General features: G+C 35.9%; 1 protein-coding gene across 3 annotated transcripts; it reads left to right on the forward strand.

Moving 5' to 3' along the window:
• The first annotated feature begins 4,131 nt into the window (after positions 1-4,131).
• On the forward strand, positions 4,132-16,508 carry LOC128871928 (adenosylhomocysteinase-like 1). Of its 3 annotated transcripts, none has more exons than XM_054114108.1 (11): positions 4,132-4,347; positions 4,694-5,048; positions 5,141-5,249; positions 14,287-14,374; positions 14,449-14,768; positions 14,825-15,174; positions 15,272-15,424; positions 15,492-15,657; positions 15,736-15,982; positions 16,045-16,165; positions 16,224-16,508. In XM_054114108.1, the coding sequence occupies exons 3-11, from the start codon at positions 5,181-5,183 to the stop codon at positions 16,228-16,230; spliced, it is 1,521 nt and encodes a 506-aa protein (XP_053970083.1). In that variant the 5' UTR covers positions 4,132-4,347; positions 4,694-5,048; positions 5,141-5,180; the 3' UTR covers positions 16,231-16,508. The 3 variants fall into 3 exon arrangements, with proteins under 3 accessions (XP_053970083.1, XP_053970084.1, XP_053970082.1); XM_054114109.1 differs by having other exon boundaries at positions 4,764-5,048; XM_054114107.1 differs by lacking the exon at positions 4,694-5,048 and having other exon boundaries at positions 16,224-16,507.
• Positions 16,509-19,344: the final 2,836 nt, after the last annotated feature.

Below are 19,344 nucleotides of genomic sequence, written 5' to 3' on the forward strand. Positions count from 1 at the left end.
AGAAAGCACAACTTCCTAAATCGCATGTTTAAAAGAAGCGCGCGTTGCGATAAAAGAACACAAACGAAAGCACAGGCCGCAGGCGAGGCACACCGCAGTAGGAACCTCTATAAAATAGTGGAGCAGCTACCGAACCGCCCGTCTGCCTCTAGCAAGCCAATTCGGGTCGAGAATGGATCGCTTGTCAACTCAACTAACGAGTAACTTAAATTTTGAGAAAGCTTTTACAAAATATTACTCTCTAACTCTGATGGAAGCAATGATTTACAATGCAATTGCGATAGGCACGCAGAAAACGATAACGTCCGGACACAACACCCCTCCATACGAGAAATAACAGATGTAATAGTAGCACTAAAAGGCAATAAAGCACCAGAACTAGTAAAGGCAGACCCTATTACTAGCTCTAAGTTCGTTCAGCTCATCGTCGAACGCTTCTGGTTAGATGGGTACCTTTCAAGCGAAATTAAAAAAGATGTTATAATCCAAATTCCAAAAAGCGATCTCGTATAATGATTAATATTTCGTGAAGCACAACCTGGCTTCAGGCCGCACCGGTTATGGGTTGACCACGTCAGGCCCTAGTTAATCAGAGAAGCATCACATCACGATATTTGCATCCTTGCACAAAACTACGACGACATGACACGAAAACTCGATTCAATATCGGCACTGGTGGGACTCAACATCAATGGCTTTAAAAGCAAGGTTATACGCATAAATACAAACAGCACCCGTCCATTACTACTAAACTCAACATCTATAAAGGAAGTTCAAAGCTTCTGATATCTAGGATGCATTATTTCGACCTGTGGCGACTGCACCTTGCATTCGGGCAATAGAAAAACATCTAAAGCTCCTCATTCCTGTCCTCATTCACGTCATATTATTACGTTTTATTATACGGATGCGAAACATGGAATGCTGCACTACAGCAACTACATTGCCTTAGGCGTATACTAAAAGTAAAGTGGCCAGAAACTACTTATGTATCTAACGACTGGCTATGGGAATCGACTAACTATATGCTCGTCAAAACAAATATTCTGAAAAGAAAATGGAATTGGATTGGCCATACGCTTAGAAAACCTGCACACGATATTACGAAGAAAACTTTCGAATGGAACCCATCAATCAAACACGCAGAAGGGGACGACCAGCGTTTTAAGTGAATTGAATTGAATATTAAGTGAATTGATCTGGAACGAAATAAAAAGAATGTCATTGGATAGGAATAGATTTAAGAGCTTTGTTGTGGTCCTATGCTTCACTATGCGGAAGGAATAAATTAATATCATCTTCATCTACTGGCAGACTAAGTTACAGCATTAGAAAGAATTCTTAGTTTTCAACAGGAAAGCAGTATCTGTATTTCTATTTTTATATCTACATACATATGTACTGGAACCGCAAATGATAGAAAAATTTGTATAATAACTGTTGTACCTCGACATGAACATACCTATTTGTCACGAATCACGTGCTTCATGATAACCAGGGCACATTCAACAAGGTGGAAATGGTAATCCAGTAGAACTCTCACATACTTGACTATAGTGTGAAAAAGGTGCAACTAACAAATTAACCCTTTGTGATTCATGCACTATTTCTTCATTTGAAATGAAATTTTCTGTTAAAATGAAAATATTTAAAAGTATCTCCAGGTCAGCTTAATTTTAGTAGTTATTACATTTTCCCGTCAATGCATATGTACCATACGTATGTGGAAAGCCTCTAAAGCAAATAATTTTATCACAGTGTTCACGGAGCTTTCGCTTATATTATATATAATATTATATTTTAGTGTAAATATGGACCCGATTGTGGTTGTTTATAGCAGACTTACTCTGTTTGACTCTGCGCACCAGCGGCTAATTTTGTGATCACATACACTTTAAGTACGTCATGTAAAGGTATTGCATTTGGGAACAAATTCATCTTCTTAAAAATAATCTCGTTTGGCTTGATAACTAGGAGGTTTAAAATAACGCACAAGAGTATTGCCCAGTCTTTTGCCACCCAGCACATCGGTAGTAATTTCTTTTCGTTTTATTATTTAAGATTACTCGGGTAACGCACCGCTTAATATTGGAATAAAAAAAATAAAATTACGATTGTAAAGCGTTGAGAATTGACATTTCAGGCGCAGTTCAAAAGAGAGAAATGTCGAAATCACTTCGACCTTGTTGGATATGCCTTGATAATAATCATCTACCGTCCGTATTCAGGTTTCCAATTGTGGAGTAATATCAATACACAAATTACAAAGTCTAAGAGAAGCTTACCCAAGTACCTAATAACCTCCGGAGATCCCTGGTATGTATCACCAGTGATACCTTTAATAATTGTTTTTCCAACGTTATCGTTTCAATCGGAAAATTCAAAAGGTGCGTAGCATGGGTTTTATTTTATTCGTTGATTCATCGCTCATTTCATTGGTTCATTAAAAAAAAAAATGCGAACATTGGGCAAAAAGTAAGGTGAATTTGGTTGTAAAATGAAAAATCTTTATTTATTCTTGTAAATCAATTTCATCCCTTTCAAAATAATCCCCTCTCGATGAAATAAGCAACGATTTTTCCAATCCCCGAAACATGCCAAATAGTCCATTTCCGGTATAACCATCAGCACCTTCTTCGATTCAGCTTTAATCTCCTCAATCGACTCGAAACGCGTTCCCCGGAGTGGTCTCTTGAGTTTTGGGAATAGCCAGAAGTCACACGGAGCCAAATCAGGCGAATACGGTGGTTGCGGAAAGATATGTGTGGAATTTTTGGCGAAATGGTGACGAAGAACGAGTGCAGTGTGAGACGGTGCATTATCGTGATGCAAAAACCAAGAGTTGTTGGCCCATAATTCTGGTCTTTTTAGACGAATTGCTTCACGTAAACGACGCATAACGCTCAAATAATATTCCTTATTAACAGTTTGGCCAGGTGGAAGGAATTCATAGTGCACCACACCACGAAAATCGAAAAAAGTGTCATGATGACCTTTATTTTTGAACGACTTTGAAGTGCTCTTTTCGGTCTGGCCTCGCCTTTAGCACGATATTCGCTTGATTGGTCGGTTGTTTCAGGGTCGTAAGCTTCGATTTATGCTTCTCTCATATCCCGTAATGATGCATTTGAGCTTGTCCTGATAGTCTGAAAGCATTGTTTCACACACATCAACGCGATGACTTTTTTCCAAGAAATTGAGAGTTTTCGGTACCAAACGAGATTTGACTTTTCGTAGGCCCAAATGGTCTTTCAAAATGGTTTTCACAGATCCTTCTGATATTCCGATCATATCAGTTAAAGACCTTACAGTCAACCGACGATTTTTGAGCACTAACTCCTTCACTTTATTAACGTGTTGGCCATCTGTTGACGTCGATGGTCGTCCGGAGCGCTCTAAGTCATCAACACGTTCTCGACCCTCTTTGAAGTCTTTGTACCACTTATAAACATTTTTCTACGACATGGTCGAATCACCAAATGCCTTCTGCTACATGCTAAACGTTTCCGCAGCCGAAAGTTCATTCCGCAAACAAAATTTGATGGCACTTCTCTGCTCAATCAAATCAGACATTGTAAAAATCGAAAAATGCACTCTTGGTCGTTTGGTAAACACAAGCGTAAATATATTACTGATAATGACATTCCCATAAAAGTTGGCCCAGATGGTATTAACAGTGCTGCCAACTCATGAAAAAAAAAACTAGAGCGAAATTTTAATCCCGAGAAGTTTGACAAATACATTCACCTTACTTTTTGCCCACAGTACATACATATATCTTTTTTTCAGTTATGAAACAAAAAAAAATCTATTAGCTTAACTTAGTTTTCATTGTTTCTATAAAAGAAAATTTGTCTTAATTATTTTTTACACTTCATGGCGAACGGCATTAAAGAGTGTTACTGTTTAAAATAAAGTTATTATCAACGGGTATGCCCTCTCACTGCTTTCAATACATTTCCCTCAACTCTCCTTGCGGAGTGACGAAAGAGTGTCTGCGAGTATAAATACTTTGACAGGTAAGTCGGGCGATAACGGTCCGAAAGCTACACGAGATAAGAATCTCACTACAGCTTACTATGAGTATATTTTTCATTTATATATGATCGTTCCCTAGCAGTGATGAAGTCAGTTAGGAGCTTACTCTAATCGAGAGTGGACGCTAAATGTACACACACAGTGCAAAAGTAAAAAAGCGCTATAACCCCCTACTGTGGTGATCCATCCGAATTTAAACGATCTCGTTTCGCGGTGTTAATTGCATTTTACTGCGACAGTTCGATACAAACCGAAACGCGACTGAACGGTGCAAACAGGTTCCCAGTGGTTAATCAAATTCGACCAGATGTGAGATTTGCTTTGTGATTCATTTATTTACTATTATTTATACATCCAAGAGCATATAAACATTTTCAAACAGACATGTTTACAATGTACCTTTATCTACATGAATACAAATGAGCGTACCTAAGTATGTAAGTTTGTATGGACAATACGTACGCACCACATGAACGAGTGATTGCTAACGCATAAAATTATAACTTGAATGCGAGGCTGTTTTTCTAATAAATCGAGCTATCGAGTGCTATTATAAATGTGCAATATAAAAGTATTGATTGTGTGCGCAATGATAATAATAAACTTGGCACGTTAGTGCACAAATTTACTTAGGTATCATTTTTGTCCCTTTTAGCAATAACCATCCATGTATCCCGCTTCTTACTAATTAAGAGAAATTCCAATTATTTGTAATTTTCGTCAAGGAATGCAAATCTTCGAATCAGCCATGTGATTGCAGATGTATGAAACCGCGTTCTATTAAAATATTGTATATTGTATTCGTATTCCTGCCCGCTTGCTTGCCGCAGCTGTTGCTATAAGTATTTGCAGTCACAGTCGATATCTAGCGGCTGACTTATGCAAATTAATTTTCAGTAATTTATTGCTGTTAACGCTTCAAGTCACGAGTTAAACATTGAGCTTGAAAGTATTGCTTAGCGATTTTTTTTAACATGTATGAATATATGAATGTATATGTGTGAATCAAGGTATGTAAACATTAATACGCGCGTTAACAAGTGACGATTTGTACCCACTTGTCACATGGATGTTTAAATTGGGTGATCGTTACAATTTTCAGATAATCAAACCTGCACACATATAGAAGTGGTTTCGTACGGATGCTCAATATGAATATTTCAAAAATGACTTCCGATACACCTACTTCGGATTTAGGGTTCGGCGACAAGGTGAGTGAAGAAGAATAGATTTATTAATTTTAACTCAGTAAAATAAGAATTATTTATGGATTTTTACGGTTGTATACAAATTTTATTTTATATAATATATTGTATGAATTATTGTATTGATGTGAACGTTGAAAACCTAGGTTTACAAGCATAGATATTCCTTGAAAATTAAAATAAACACTAAAACCGCTTGTAAAGTAGCATTCCTTATCTGTAATGAGCGTGAGGCTATTTAAAAGCAATTTAGTTTCGCAAGCGTATAAGTAAATTGCGTTTACGTTCACATACATATATACTGCCTATCTGAGTTAGTGAAATAAGAACCTAAAATTTCTAGTGTTACGTACATATGTACATATATATATGTATGTACATATATAAAAATATATGTGCAATTTAGAATATTTCCAGAGTGATTAAATTGCTCCTATATTCTGAAAGCTGCTAAATATCACAAGGATTTCCCAATTTTGTTCACATATATATGTATGCATGTAGATACATATTCATATAATTGACGCTTACACCCTTTTGGCAGAGCTCCTCCTCCTATTTGTGGCGTGCGCCTTAATATTGTTCCACAAAACACTCTCACTATTTCTACATTAAACTTATATTTCTGAAACTGTTTTTTATCGTGCGCCTCTAAGTTCATGCTCAGTCCCTTTGTCGAGAAAGGATTCATCCGAACGAATATTTCCTTAAATTTGCAAGAAATTGCGATTTTGAATTGTTTTAAAAACATTTATTGCTCTATTGCACAGTTTTGGCTGCTTCAGGCTTCGCCACATGACTATCAACGATCTTACATTGAGTTGTAAATTATGTGGTGACATTCCTTGTAAGTCCTTTGTATGGATCAGTATCGCAATCGATTCACACAAAAGCAATTAACCAGATATTTGACTTTAATTTGTTATATTCAAATAAGGACAGCCTTATTCTTCGCTGACAAAATGGCTCGTTCGCTCACCAATAAGAACATTTTCGTTATCAACTCTTCTTTCGACGTATGAATTGAGCAAAATCAGGTAGAAAGAAACCAGAATAATTGTTTGAAAAGTACTATGTCTGCTGTTTGGTAATTTTTTAATGCAACTCGCATATTTGTGGTCCACTTAAGAGTTTTAACATATCTCCGCGAATTAGATAACTTCAAGCTGTTGAGCTTAGAATACTTGACATCGTTTGACGAAAACCGCCGACCAGTAGTTTTAGAGGTTCCGATTATTGGGCAAATTTTGCAATGTTCGATCGCGTGCTTCCAATGCTCATTTGCATGACGTTGCACACGCATTTCAATTGGTTATTTTGCTACTGAGCACTACTGTTGCCATTACAAATTTCTTGACATGTTCTACGTCGATTCAACCGTCGTTTGCAAATTCAGTGATGATTTAAGCGATGGTTCAACAATTCCACAGCTAAGATCAATGAACTTGGGTAGGGAACTCCAGTTCCGCCGGGAGCCTCAAGGAAGAAGATTCCTCCGAAGCCGTCGTTGACTGCTCTCGTTAATTCATTGTACGCGGCTTTCTGCTGCTGCTTAAAAGTGAATCATTTGTTTGTAATAGTTGATCCAAAACGTCTCGTTCGGAATTCTCGATTAAATCTATCATTCACTTGTCAATTTGGAGTTAGCATTCCTAATTCGTGCAACATTTTTCCGGACATCTTCTATCAAAAATAACGCTTTTTATAAATCTCTCTGTCAAATTCTAGTTCGAGGTTTTCTTTTGTTGTACGTACTCGAAGTCATACTTCAGTCAAGCAAGTTGAAACTATTATAGCAAAACTGATCGAGTTTGATGCGCAGTAAATGAAACAACAGCATCAGCAAGTGTGTGATCTTAATGAGTACCATCCTCAAGTAAATATAAACCTTGACAGGCCTCTCGATAATATTGTGCACAATTCACCATTCAGAGTTCGCAGAAATTCTAATTAATCGTTAATTTCATCAGCAACAAACTTAAGTAAAACTCGCGTCTTTACTCGATTGGACTGTGTAAATGCGTAGCGTTGGAATTTAATTATTTTGAAAAAGTTGTATTTCGAATATGAACAATATCGGGCCATAAATGCGATTTTTAGTAATACTCGTAACTCGACTCCTGCGTCACCTTGTGGGAAATTTCTTCCGTCCTCCTACCATTGCAGAGGAAATAAGGAGGAGGGGACTGATAGGACAGAAAGAGAAGGGAATTTGTGGATGAAGGTGGAACGATGACTTAGTTACGGTCGTGCTAATCGTGAAGTTCATCTGGTGGTTAATATCAAAGCCTGCTTCATCATCAAGCATAGGACAGAAATGAGAGTCAAGATGCCTAAATCTTAGCCCCGCGAAAGCAGGACAGCTAAGGAGAAGGGTTGAGATGATTCCATTTCATCTTCCATACAGCTGACGCAAAACGAACTGAATGTATACTTCTCGGACAGTATTCTGTAAGGCCACCTACGAAATTCTAGAGCTGAGATTTGGTTTAATTGAGAAGATCCTCCGATTCACATGTGTCCAGAATGATTTCGGGACCATACAACTTTATGTACTTTCCCAGCGCTCACGAACTGATGTGAAACTCACCCTTCCAAGAACAGACCGTAGGTAGTCAAGGGGACTCCAATCCACTAATTTCGCGTGGAAACTGTCTCAGACACCCTCTGCCTAGTCAGCTCATGCGTATCGCTGTTTCCTGCAATATTGCTGTAACCAAGTATCCAGATGAGCCTTATATCAAAGAATTCGGATGCGAACGAAAGTGTAGCAGCCAACCAATTTCGTGTGCTGTCGGAGTAGATATTTACTTTACTATTTATGGTAAAGTATGTCAAACTTTCCAATGAAATTTCAGATGGCGTCTCACAACACTAGACGTGCCTAAGGCCAGAAATGTATATGACAACCCTTGTGTCAGTGAAATATATGCAGTACTCTAGAATTTTTGTAAAATTTTTTTTATAGAAATTTCCTTAGATAACTCTCATTCTACTTCTTAGTTCTTATATTTCTCAAAATCAAATTATCACACATACCGCACCTAAGCATTAATTGACACTATTAACACCTGTGATTAAAAAATTGTGTACTTATGAATGCAAATAATTATATGTTCGTATGTAATAACATTTTCGATTGGCTAATCATTCTCCCCATTTAGACTTATTGATCTTGCGCTGGCCGCGAATGTAGTGCAAATTGGTTCAATAGAAAAATACGAAATATTTGTGTTGATTTACCTTAATATTTTCTGCTAACAGCCAATATACTTATTAATTTTTTTATGACTTAGTATATTCATACAAATTTTTAGAATAAATTTGTATATATATTATATTTTGTGGAAATTTTAAGCTACCTTAATTATATTTACAGAGGGTTGCTTGTATCTATGAAAGTGTTGAAAATGTGAATCTATAGAATTATCGTTAGTTAAAACATACATACATAAATCTGTAGAATTATCAATTGGGCACTACAATATAAAAAATGTTTCTATCATCAGCTCTCGGAGTCAACAAAATAGTCGTTATGCACAATTCCATCACTCACTTTGAATTGCTGATTATTATCCAATTCGAATAAAAATTACAGATAAAGTATTTTACACGGCCCGGAACGAAGTTTTATTCATTAAAACAGATATAGCCTAGTGATGCTATAGACGAATATATGAAAAGGGAATATCTATTTTTGATTTTCGATATAGCCAAACAGATTTGGGGTTCATTTCGGTTTCAACTATGGCCTCGACCTCAGACGGTATTTCTGACTGGTTGCTCCATTTGTGAGCTTGAGGTAACACTTTTAAGCATGAAAACTTAATCTAACCCCGTTTTCAAAGATATTTAAATTTAGTAGAATGACTGATTTTTTCGAGAATTTCGCCTTAATGTAATTAACTTATGTTCTAGAAGTTGATTAACCAATTATTTTCGTACTTTTTGAAAAAACATCAAAAAGCAAAACTCATATAGTATTTGCATTAAAAAAGTGATTTATTGCAAGTCGTACATAATGGGTATAAAGGCAAATATTTTTAAGAAAAACCTATTCCAAACGGGTGTACGCCCCAATTATGTTATTTTTTAATATAAATGATCGGATATTTAATTCATTATAAAAAGGAAGGTATGCCGTTAATAGTGGAAAATAAGATCAGGCAAATGAACACCACGACTACGCTTACGGGACAATATCCTTTACATGAAATTTTCCATAACCAAATTGCAAAGTGGCTACCCTATGTCCTCGATAGGCTCACGAATTCCATCTTTGAGGTCTTGAACCGACCCTGGGCTATTGGCCTAGACCTTCTCTTTCACGTGGCCCCAAAGAAAAAAGTCACAAGGTGTTAAATCAAAAGATCTCGGTGGCCAATTGCGATCACCTCTTCAAGAGATAACACGGCCCGGAAACTTTTCCCGTAAAATACCAATTGTTTCGTTGCTTGTGTGGCACGTAGCGTCGTCTTGTCTAGATCAATACCATTCAATTCCGGCCATAAAAAATCGTTAATCATTTCTCGATAGCGCAATCCTATTTAAAATAACACCTGTTATTGGAAGATCCTTTATTTACATATATCAATGTAAAGATAAAAAAATGTAGTACAATAATATTTTAAAATGCGTTGCTACTTAATTTTAAAGAAAAATGTTAATTAAAATCAATATTTAATTAGAGTTTGGGATATGGGTATCAAACGGACTGTGTTTTAATTAATTTTAATTTAAGTTTTAATGGATTTTATTTGTATATGGCGTTGCCACCTAACTCACATAGGTAAAAGCAGCAATCGGTCTTTAAACCAACTCACTTAGACCGTTGCCTTATATCTCTAAGGTCATCAGTATCATTGAAGAACGATGAGCCGAAGTATCTAGACCTAGTGGCATGCCATGCAGGACAGTGACAGAGAAGATGTCTGACAGACGCGTCCTCCTCCTCATTTTTGCAGCTTCTGCAATAGTCAAAATGAGGCGTGTTCAATCTATGAGCATGTCGACCTAGGAGACAGTGGCCTGTGATCAAAACAACGAAAATAGAGATATTTTTCCTTGAGCAATTAAGTAGCGCTTTGAGCGCCTGACATCCCAATATGACCGAATTCTTTTTGTAGCGTTACATGTCAGACAGAGAAAGCTACTTGTACCACGCAGCTTGTAGGTTGAGAGGGATCCTACAAGCTCCAGACCAAGAGGGAGGCGATAGTCTCGCTAATTGTCTGCCTTACAATACCCGGGTATGTCTCTATTCCCTGGTACCTATGTATATCAAATAGGTGTGGAAATAATTTAAGTATTTCATCTTATACGCCAGCAAAGTCGAGGGCTCGAGCTAGTCAAAATAAATTTAGTTTGGTTTGAAATTTCACGTGATTATCATGGAGTACATATAATATATGGTACATACATACATATGTATTTTGGTTAATTTTGCTTTCATGCAACACATTAGATAGTGGCCAAAAAAGTATAATCGGGCATCTTCCCAATTCATTGACCTTAATGGAAAAGTATTCCATTGAACCTAAAAAAGGAGGGAAATGCTTACGTTTGTGGGCTTGCTAACCTCAGAGTAAAATATATATTACGCTCCCAGTAAAAATTTAAAAGTGTTTAGAAAAACAAATGAAAAACGAGTTTTGTACTCGTATTGGACATATAACCAACTAACAAAAAGTTGTAATTTTATTCAACTTTTAATTGAACTTTAATACAATTTCCCCAATTAAAAATAAGCCACTGTAGAATTTTCTGTCTCAGCTTAAAAAGTGAATTCTTAATGCCTGGTTAGCGAACATTTATTAGTTACTTCTTACAAAGTTTAGCGGAAGGTCAGCTGCTAACCGAAATAAAAAGGCTAATGGCGCTGAAAATAATAAATAAAATTTTATTTAACTATTCTTTCTTTGTTCTTCTACATTTTTTATTGGCGTTTATATGCTTCACTGCCGGGCCTCCGCTTTAAATTTGTGCTGTGCGTCTTGGTGTTGCTCCGCAAATGGAGGGACCTACAATTTTATTGTGAACGAAACTCTGCTGATGTGGTTATTTCATGTAATTATAATTGATTTATGTGAATTCTTTTGTTACATATTTATATGAAAATAAAACCCGGACCCTGGTGAAAATAAAACGATCATTTCAAGTTTTATTTTCTTTCAATAGACAAAAATTCAAATAGTCAAAAATATAGCAAAATTTATTAATTATTTTTTCCTCTCTCAGTTTTTGATATTTTAAACTCTAATTCACGCCTGACCATCAAATGCCCATTGCCAAACAACTGCCAATTACCGATAAAATTGCCAAGATTGCCACTTTGGCGCTTTGTTACTTATCGCTTTCGTTAGATTTACAAAAACAAAATTTACGTAAAAATGCCAAAAAATAAAGTAAAGATCTCGGTGTGAATACATCTAATATTCACCAGTCCACGTGAAGCGCTCTGTATCATTTAATTGAATATTTACTTACCTTTTTTACGAGTATAATCCCATTTACTCAAATCCGCATTCATGATTTATCATGTTCCGGGGCATTTGCATTCTCTACAGAAATAATGATTTTATAGCTCTGATAACAACAATATTTTTAGGTTTTTTATAAAAAAAGTCTATTTTACAATATATGGTAGGGGCAACTCCCAACTCATTTGCTGTGAAGTTAGGAATTAGCATCAATTCATTATGTGCTATACATACATACATATGAGAGCAGACCGATATAACCAACCTCTAGAAGCGTGTGCCATATGCCACTGCGTCATCAGACACCAAAGTTTTTTGGTGCAAGGCCTAATTAAGATTTTGTTTTTATACCCGCATTTAGAAGCATAAAGGTATCGAGATAGACATATACATATATCAAAGTTCTGGGATTGATGTGGAGTCAATTGAACTATATCTGAAAGTCCTTGCTGAGTCTCGCAAAAATATCAAAATATCTAACCCTTTTCTTGAGTTATAGCTTGTAACACCAGAGGGACGTGCAGAAATTTAGTCTTAGTATATACAAAATTGTCGTGGTTTTTATCTGATCTCATTAAAATTTATATTGGATCGAAATGAAGCAGGCGCAAGATGTGTATCAAGATTGGGCTAGTTTTACTTGTCCCTTATTTCTTTAGGTTCATCATTTGTACAAATGTGAGTAATTTTGTTCCATTTATACAAATATATCAGTTTTCTTATTTTTCGAAAGTTACTGTTATATATGAAGTGGGCGTGGTTCTTTTAACCGATATAGAACAAAGAGTAATTTGTGTACCAAGTTTCATTGAAATATATTATATTAACTTTTACTCTAGTTATTGTGCGCACGGACGGACGAAGAGAATCGACTCATTTCATAATGATGAACCTCAATTTCATACCACCGTAATATTATAATACTCTCCGATTTCATCGGAAGTTAGGTATCTTGGAGTGATACTTAACTCCAAACTCCATTGGAAGCCACACATAGAAATTCGGTAAAGAAGGCGGACCTTCTTCAGCATAGCTTTCTACTCCTGCAAATCTATGTTCGACAAAAAATTTAGTTTTAGTTTTAACGTACGGATGACTCGTTTGGTGGGAAGCTCTTCGGAAGGGTTGGAATATCATTTTATTGGAGCGAGTGCAAAAGACTGTTTGTATTGGCACTACCGGAGCATGTAAAACTTGCCACAGTACTTCCCTTAATGTCGCTTTGCACTTACTTCCCATCAACTTTCATGTTATTTTCATCGGAAGGGGGCAATCTCTGAACGGACATTGTAGCATTTTTAGGCAGTTAACACCGTAATTCTCTGAAATTCTCTATTTGGAGTTTGACTGCCAGTGTTTTTCAGTCAGAAGTCTTAGCGTTCTGGCAGGCATGCAAAATGCTTAGAGAACGTGGGAGCAAGAGATATACTCGTATCATATTAACATTTTATCGGATAGTCAAACTGTGATCAAAGCACTGACGACACCATGGTGCATGGTGCCATGTGCGGGTAACATTTCTCTGATCTGGGTCATAGGAACATAGAGGGAAATGACATTGCTGATGAGTTTGCCAGAAAGGGGTCGACTGAATTGGTGTTAGAGCTCTCTTATCCGGGCATCGGCACTCCCTGAATATTCTTTAAGGGGAACAGTACAACTTATTTCTCAGAAAAGCACAGAATCAATGGAGCTCCATTTCTTCGTGTATGGACAATGCAATAGTCACAGGGCGCAGAAAGTTTTGGGGACTCCACGTCATTCAATTTCCATGTTCGTAGCTGTGTCTACCGGCCATTGGACGATCGGCAAACTCGAAGGAAATCTAGGTTTACCATTTAATTCCCTTTGCAGAAGCTGTGAGGACCTTTTAGAGAAGGAGACTGTGGTGCACTTTCTTTGTAAATGTCCGGACTTAGACAGCTAGACAATTAAGGTCACTGCATGCTCCTTTCTTCGACAGCCGGAGGCAGTGCTCGAACTTAAATCCCATCAACCTTCTCCATTACATCAACAGGTCTGGTTGGCGGAGGTCTCATAATGGTATCAAAACGGCGCTTTTGTGCTACTTGGGGAGAGCCAGACTGGTACTTCAACCATTTCACCTACCTTCCTACCCTTGTGCATACTAATGCGCACAATATAACAATCAAAGAAAAAAACAAAATAAACTTTGTGTGCGTTCTAAAATTATACCCACTGTTAAACTGTTTTTGTATTCGGCAAAATGAAAAAAATAATTGAATTGAGTTATTGAAAAGAAAATAAAAAGTTCGACCCAAATTGGGGCACATCAGAATTCGTTTTAGAGGTATGGTTCCTTCGGCAAAGTTTCTAATTTTGATCCCTAGAACATGATTTTCACAGAGCAATGGGCGATTTTTTTGCCTCCCCACAAATCGACCCGGCCTAATATTTATATATATAATATGTAGGTATATGCATATTTTTATTATTATGTATGGTTTCAGTATCTATATACATATATAATAACAGTGTATACAAATAAAAATACTTAATAATCATTATTACATAAAAATGACCTAAAACCTTCATTTTGATAGCAAGAAGCTAAGCAACCGAGTGCCTTAAAAATGGCCAGTATGACCAGAAGACGCTCATCGGCCGCGTCTACATGCTCTTTCAGCTCAGGCAAGTTTTCGTTTTATATTTATATACATAAATATACCTATAATGAACATAACTTTGTATTTGAAAAAATTTAGCATGTTATACTGGCAGTTCGGATGAGGATACTGTATCTCCACGCGAAAAGAGGCAACGTAATAGCGCCGGCAGCTCCGATTTTTGTGTTAAGAATATTGCTTCACAACATGCTTTCGGGAGAAGAGAAATTGAAATTGCCGAAAAAGAAATGCCGGGTATACTTGCACTTCGTAAACGCGCTTCAGAAGATAAGCCTCTGAGGAATGCTCAGATCGTGGGTTGCACCCATATAAATGCTCAAACAGCGGTACTCATTGAAACACTGGTAGAGTTGGGTGCCACCGTTCGCTGGGCAGCTTGCAATATATACTCTACGCAGGTAAAACCAGTAAAAAATTTAAATAATTAATTTCCATATATGTACGTACATAATAGAACGCTGTAGCGGCTGCACTCGCCGAGGTGGGTATCCCAATATTTGCTTGGCGTGGTGAAACCGAAGAGGATTTCTGGTGGTGCCTTGATAAGTGTGTCAACTCGGAAAATTGGCATCCAAATATGATATTGGACGACGGCGGTGACGCCACTCATTTAATGTGGAAAAAATACCCCACCCTTTTCAAGGCAATCAAAGGCATTGTTGAAGAGAGTGTGACCGGGGTGCATAGATTGTATCAGTTGGTGAAGAACGGAAAACTAACTGTTCCGGCAATAAATGTTAACGATTCTGTAACGAAAGCAAGATTCGATAATTTCTACAACACGAAAGATTCCATTTTGGATAGGTATAGTCAATATCTTTCATATTATATAAGTTTTGTATTATTATAAATACACAAATACATATGCAAATATTGTATCCTCTTTTTTAAAAACTCGTAGTTTAAAACGATCAACGGACATTATGTTTGCTGGTAAGCAAGTGGTTGTTTGTGGCTATGGTGATGTGGGTAAGGGATGTGCACAGAGTCTCCGCGGACAGGGCTGTATAGTGTATGTAACTGAAATCGACCCGATCTGTGCGCTGCAAGCAAGGTAAGCTCATAAACTGAAATATCTGTTATGGTTTCATCAATTCTAGACTTAAAAAATTATCTTCCAGTATGGACGGATTTCGCGTAGTGCGTTTAAGTGAGATTGTTCGTCAAGTGGATATTATTGTGACGGCTACTGGAAACAAGAATGTCGTTAGTCGCGAGCATATGGATCGCATGAAGTCTGGATGCATTGTCTGCAATATGGGCCATTCCAATTCGGAAATTGACGTTGTAGGTTTTCCCTTATGCTTATGCATCCAAGTTTTAGTTATTGTATGTAAAACTGCTTGTCTATTTCAAAAATTGTAGAATAGTTTACATTCTCCTGAGCTGTCGTGGTTGAGAGTACGTTCGCAAGTGGACCACATCATTTGGCCTGACGGGCGCATGATCATCTTATTAGCGGAAGGACGTCTTGCTAATTTGTCTTGTTCCACTGTTCCATCATTCGTGGTATCGGTTACAGCTGCAGCACAAGCTCTAGCTCTTATAGAGTTATTTAACGCTCCAGTTGGGCGCTATAAATCCGATGTTTATCTGTTGCCTAAAAAGATGGGTATGACATTACACGTATCTATTTAACTGGTTACAATTAAGTAGTAATTCATTTATTCACAGATGAATATGTCGCAAGTTTACATTTACCAGTCCTAGACGCACATTTGACAGAACTTACCGATGAGCAAGCCAAATATCTAGGACTAAATAAGGCTGGACCTTTTAAGCCCAATTACTACAGGTTTTAACTTTGTAGTATTAAAACTTAAAGCGACATACAATTTATACTTCTCTTTTAGATACTAAATATAAAAAACCCTTGCGAAGTATTTAATTAATTATGTAAACCCTGCTTCTATCAATTCAACTGAAGAACAAAGGAAGGCTGTTGTTGGAAAAAGTACTAAGGCTACTACTTTTTTCGTCAGAAAAAACATTGGATGAAATGTAAATTATTGAAATATTTGAAATAATTTGTTACATATGTGTATTATGTTACAATTATTGTAATTTTATCAGAAAGTATTAAATTTATAGATTTGTTTTATATTTAATCTCAACTTCGAAAAAATAAACTTTTTATGTTTAAAAAACTTATTAATATAATTTTGATGACCAAAGCTGTTATATACGTAATAAATGTATTAGATTGTCCCAAAAAACAATAGCTAGTTTTTAACGCATACCCGAAACATTGGAACCAGTGCCGGCTTGCAGTTAAAGTTAGCGGTAGAAACTTTGTGCAGTTGGCGTGTTTTGTTAATTTACTTCTTTTAATTCTGTATACTACTTCTGTACTACTTATAATCTCCCTAAAGTATTAGGGCTTACTACTCAAGGACCCAAATTATACTGTAATAATTTTCCAAAAATGCTTAGCAGAAAATATGGATATATGGGCATAAATTCTAAGGATAAATCGAAGCAAGATTAAATATAGCTTTTGGTTTTAATTGTCCTTTTTGAACATGTCCTTTAAAAATACCATTCTTAAGATTTTTAATTTTTAACACATTTCGAGGAATCTTAGTTTTAATTAAAAAAGATAATTTAAAATGATTACCACTTTCACATTTATTCCTTACTTCAACAACAACATATCCTCAATGACAACAAAGAATAAAAGTTTGGAGGGATATTTTGATAAAGGATACTTGGATAAATGTAAAATCGATACTAATTTTAATTATTGATATATACAAATTTTAATTATTCATTTATTTTATTTTAAATAATCCTTAGAAAACCGATGTTTACGCGATGCACCACACACAATTCATTTTACATATTTATAATTTTAAAAACAATGTAATCATTATTTTGTACATTTCTCTTACCTGTAAATTTCAATTTTATTCGATACTTTTGGTTTGCTTCATATGGTTCATAAATATTCAAATGATTTGTGTATCTCAAACCCCAATTATTTTGTTTTCAACTCCGTAAGCAAGTCGGTTGAATTTCCTGTTTGCACCAGTCGAGTGACATATTTGCTTACTCTAAAATTACATAGTAACTACGTTAGACATATTTAGATTTTCAAGACATTCAGAAATTATTCTACTATTGTAGAAAACGTATCGTTTTGCAGCTTACACATTGACAGAGCCACAGCGCGTTTTTCATTAATTATTTAATTTTTTCTATAACATTCTTTTAAGGGGGTAGTATGGTTAATTCGGTGTAAAACAAGCATATTTTTTTTGTCGACACAGTTGATTTATTCAAAATTTTAAAATTACTTCATTATAAAGTCATATTTAAAGAATATTGTGTGAAATTTTCATTGATTTTTATGAAGAAATGCGTTGGTGGCAGCGAATCTTCGCGGACGTCTCATAAAAAAGTTTTATTGCGGTGTCCCTCAGAACTCATTACTGGATCAACTAAAATCAAAAAACCAAATTGATTTCATCAGCTAATAAAGTTTCGCAGGTAACAACGTCGAATTTTTTTTTTTTTTTAATTTTTTAAAGCGCTTTGAAGTCAAAACACCGATTTTTCATAAAAAAAACTTGAAAACTTTGTTGTTTTAAAATATGACAAAATTAAAAAAAAAAAAAACTCGACGTCATTACCTCGTGAATAAAGTAAAAAAACCAAATTTGAAAAGAATCGGTGCAGTAGATATGAATCTACAGTGGACACCGACCGTAAAAAAGGCAAGTGTGAGAAAAACGCGTTTAAAGATTTTCGGCAGCGTGAAATCCGGTTGGAGAGGTAGATACTTAATCTTTTGTGTCTTTGTCAATTTTACTCTAATGCACTTCAAACTTTCACACAATAATCTTAAGATGTTATAGAATAATTTAAAAAAAAAAAAAAAAAAAAAAATGAAAAAAAAAAATGTTTATAACACCGGTTATTACGACAGTCCTATTAGCGATGGATAGACTGCAGATTTTAGTTTTGCAACAAAATTTGATGTTATTCAATTTAATAATAACCAATTCAGAACGGTGGCCGCCGTGGCCGAATGGGTTGGTGTATGACTACCATTTGGAATTCAGAGAGAGAACGTCGGTTCGAAATATCAATATTAAGAAAAAAAAGGTTTTTTCTAATAGCGGTCGCCCCTCGGCAAGCAATGGCAAACCTCCGAGTGTATTTCGGCCATGAAAAAGCTCCTCATAAAAAATATCCGCCGTCCGGAGTCGGCTTGAAACTGTAGGTCTCTCCATTTGTGGAACAACAAATATATATAATTCAGAACTTTTCCAAGGTTCTGCAGGAAGTACAAAAGCCACTCCCAGGACATCATCCAGTAAAAAAGACAGTTGACGCATTGTGTTCAACTTTTTTATAAATATCTGGAAATCTTACATCTAAATTGGTATGCATATATAATCTATTAAAATATGCAAAATACAAAAAGAAGTCTAGTTTAAAAAACGATTATTATTTATTTTACGAATTATTCGTCCAAGAATAGGTCCACTTCAGCTGACAATAAGCTTAATTCGATCAACGGACTAATGCAATGTAATTTTTCACTAAGTTAGGCGACGACCGAAACCATTTTGTTCGACGTTGTAAATTCCTGAGATATTCGTCTTTTAAATTCCTGCATACGAAGTTTTGGGAGTAATTTAAGAAGTCAGGCTTCTAAGTCGTTGGAGCAAGCAGGATGACTGCACAAAGTCCGAAAATTTACACAAGCTCCTACTTTAGTTAGCAATGTACTAAATTCTTGATACTTTAGCATATTATTACTTAAAACTCATTTTAGTTGGTATTTTATACACTTTATGCCATATCTAAATAACCACCTAAGGATAGTTTATAAGCTTTGACCATTCGAAGTAAAATTGGGAGAGTACTTTGGCTCTTTCAATCGTCATTGTTCAGAAGGTAAGGAATACTCGTAATATGAACGAAGGCTGCGTGGAATTTTTCGAATATCACTAACACAATCTCAAT

Source organism: Anastrepha ludens, chromosome 2, assembly GCF_028408465.1.
Source record: "Anastrepha ludens isolate Willacy chromosome 2, idAnaLude1.1, whole genome shotgun sequence".
In the NCBI taxonomy this organism is placed as follows: domain Eukaryota; kingdom Metazoa; phylum Arthropoda; class Insecta; order Diptera; family Tephritidae; genus Anastrepha; species Anastrepha ludens.

Bases quoted from the DNA above. Each gene is read 5' to 3' on its own strand.
- LOC128871928 (XM_054114108.1), top strand. From the start codon at position 5,181: ATGCTCAATATGAATATTTCAAAAATGACTTCCGATACACCTACTTCG. The intron at 5,250-14,286 runs GTGAGTGAAGAA...TCATTTTGATAG, and splicing joins ATTTAGGGTTCGGCGACAAG to CAAGAAGCTAAGCAACCGAG. The intron at 15,425-15,491 runs GTAAGCTCATAA...ATTATCTTCCAG, and splicing joins ATCTGTGCGCTGCAAGCAAG to TATGGACGGATTTCGCGTAG.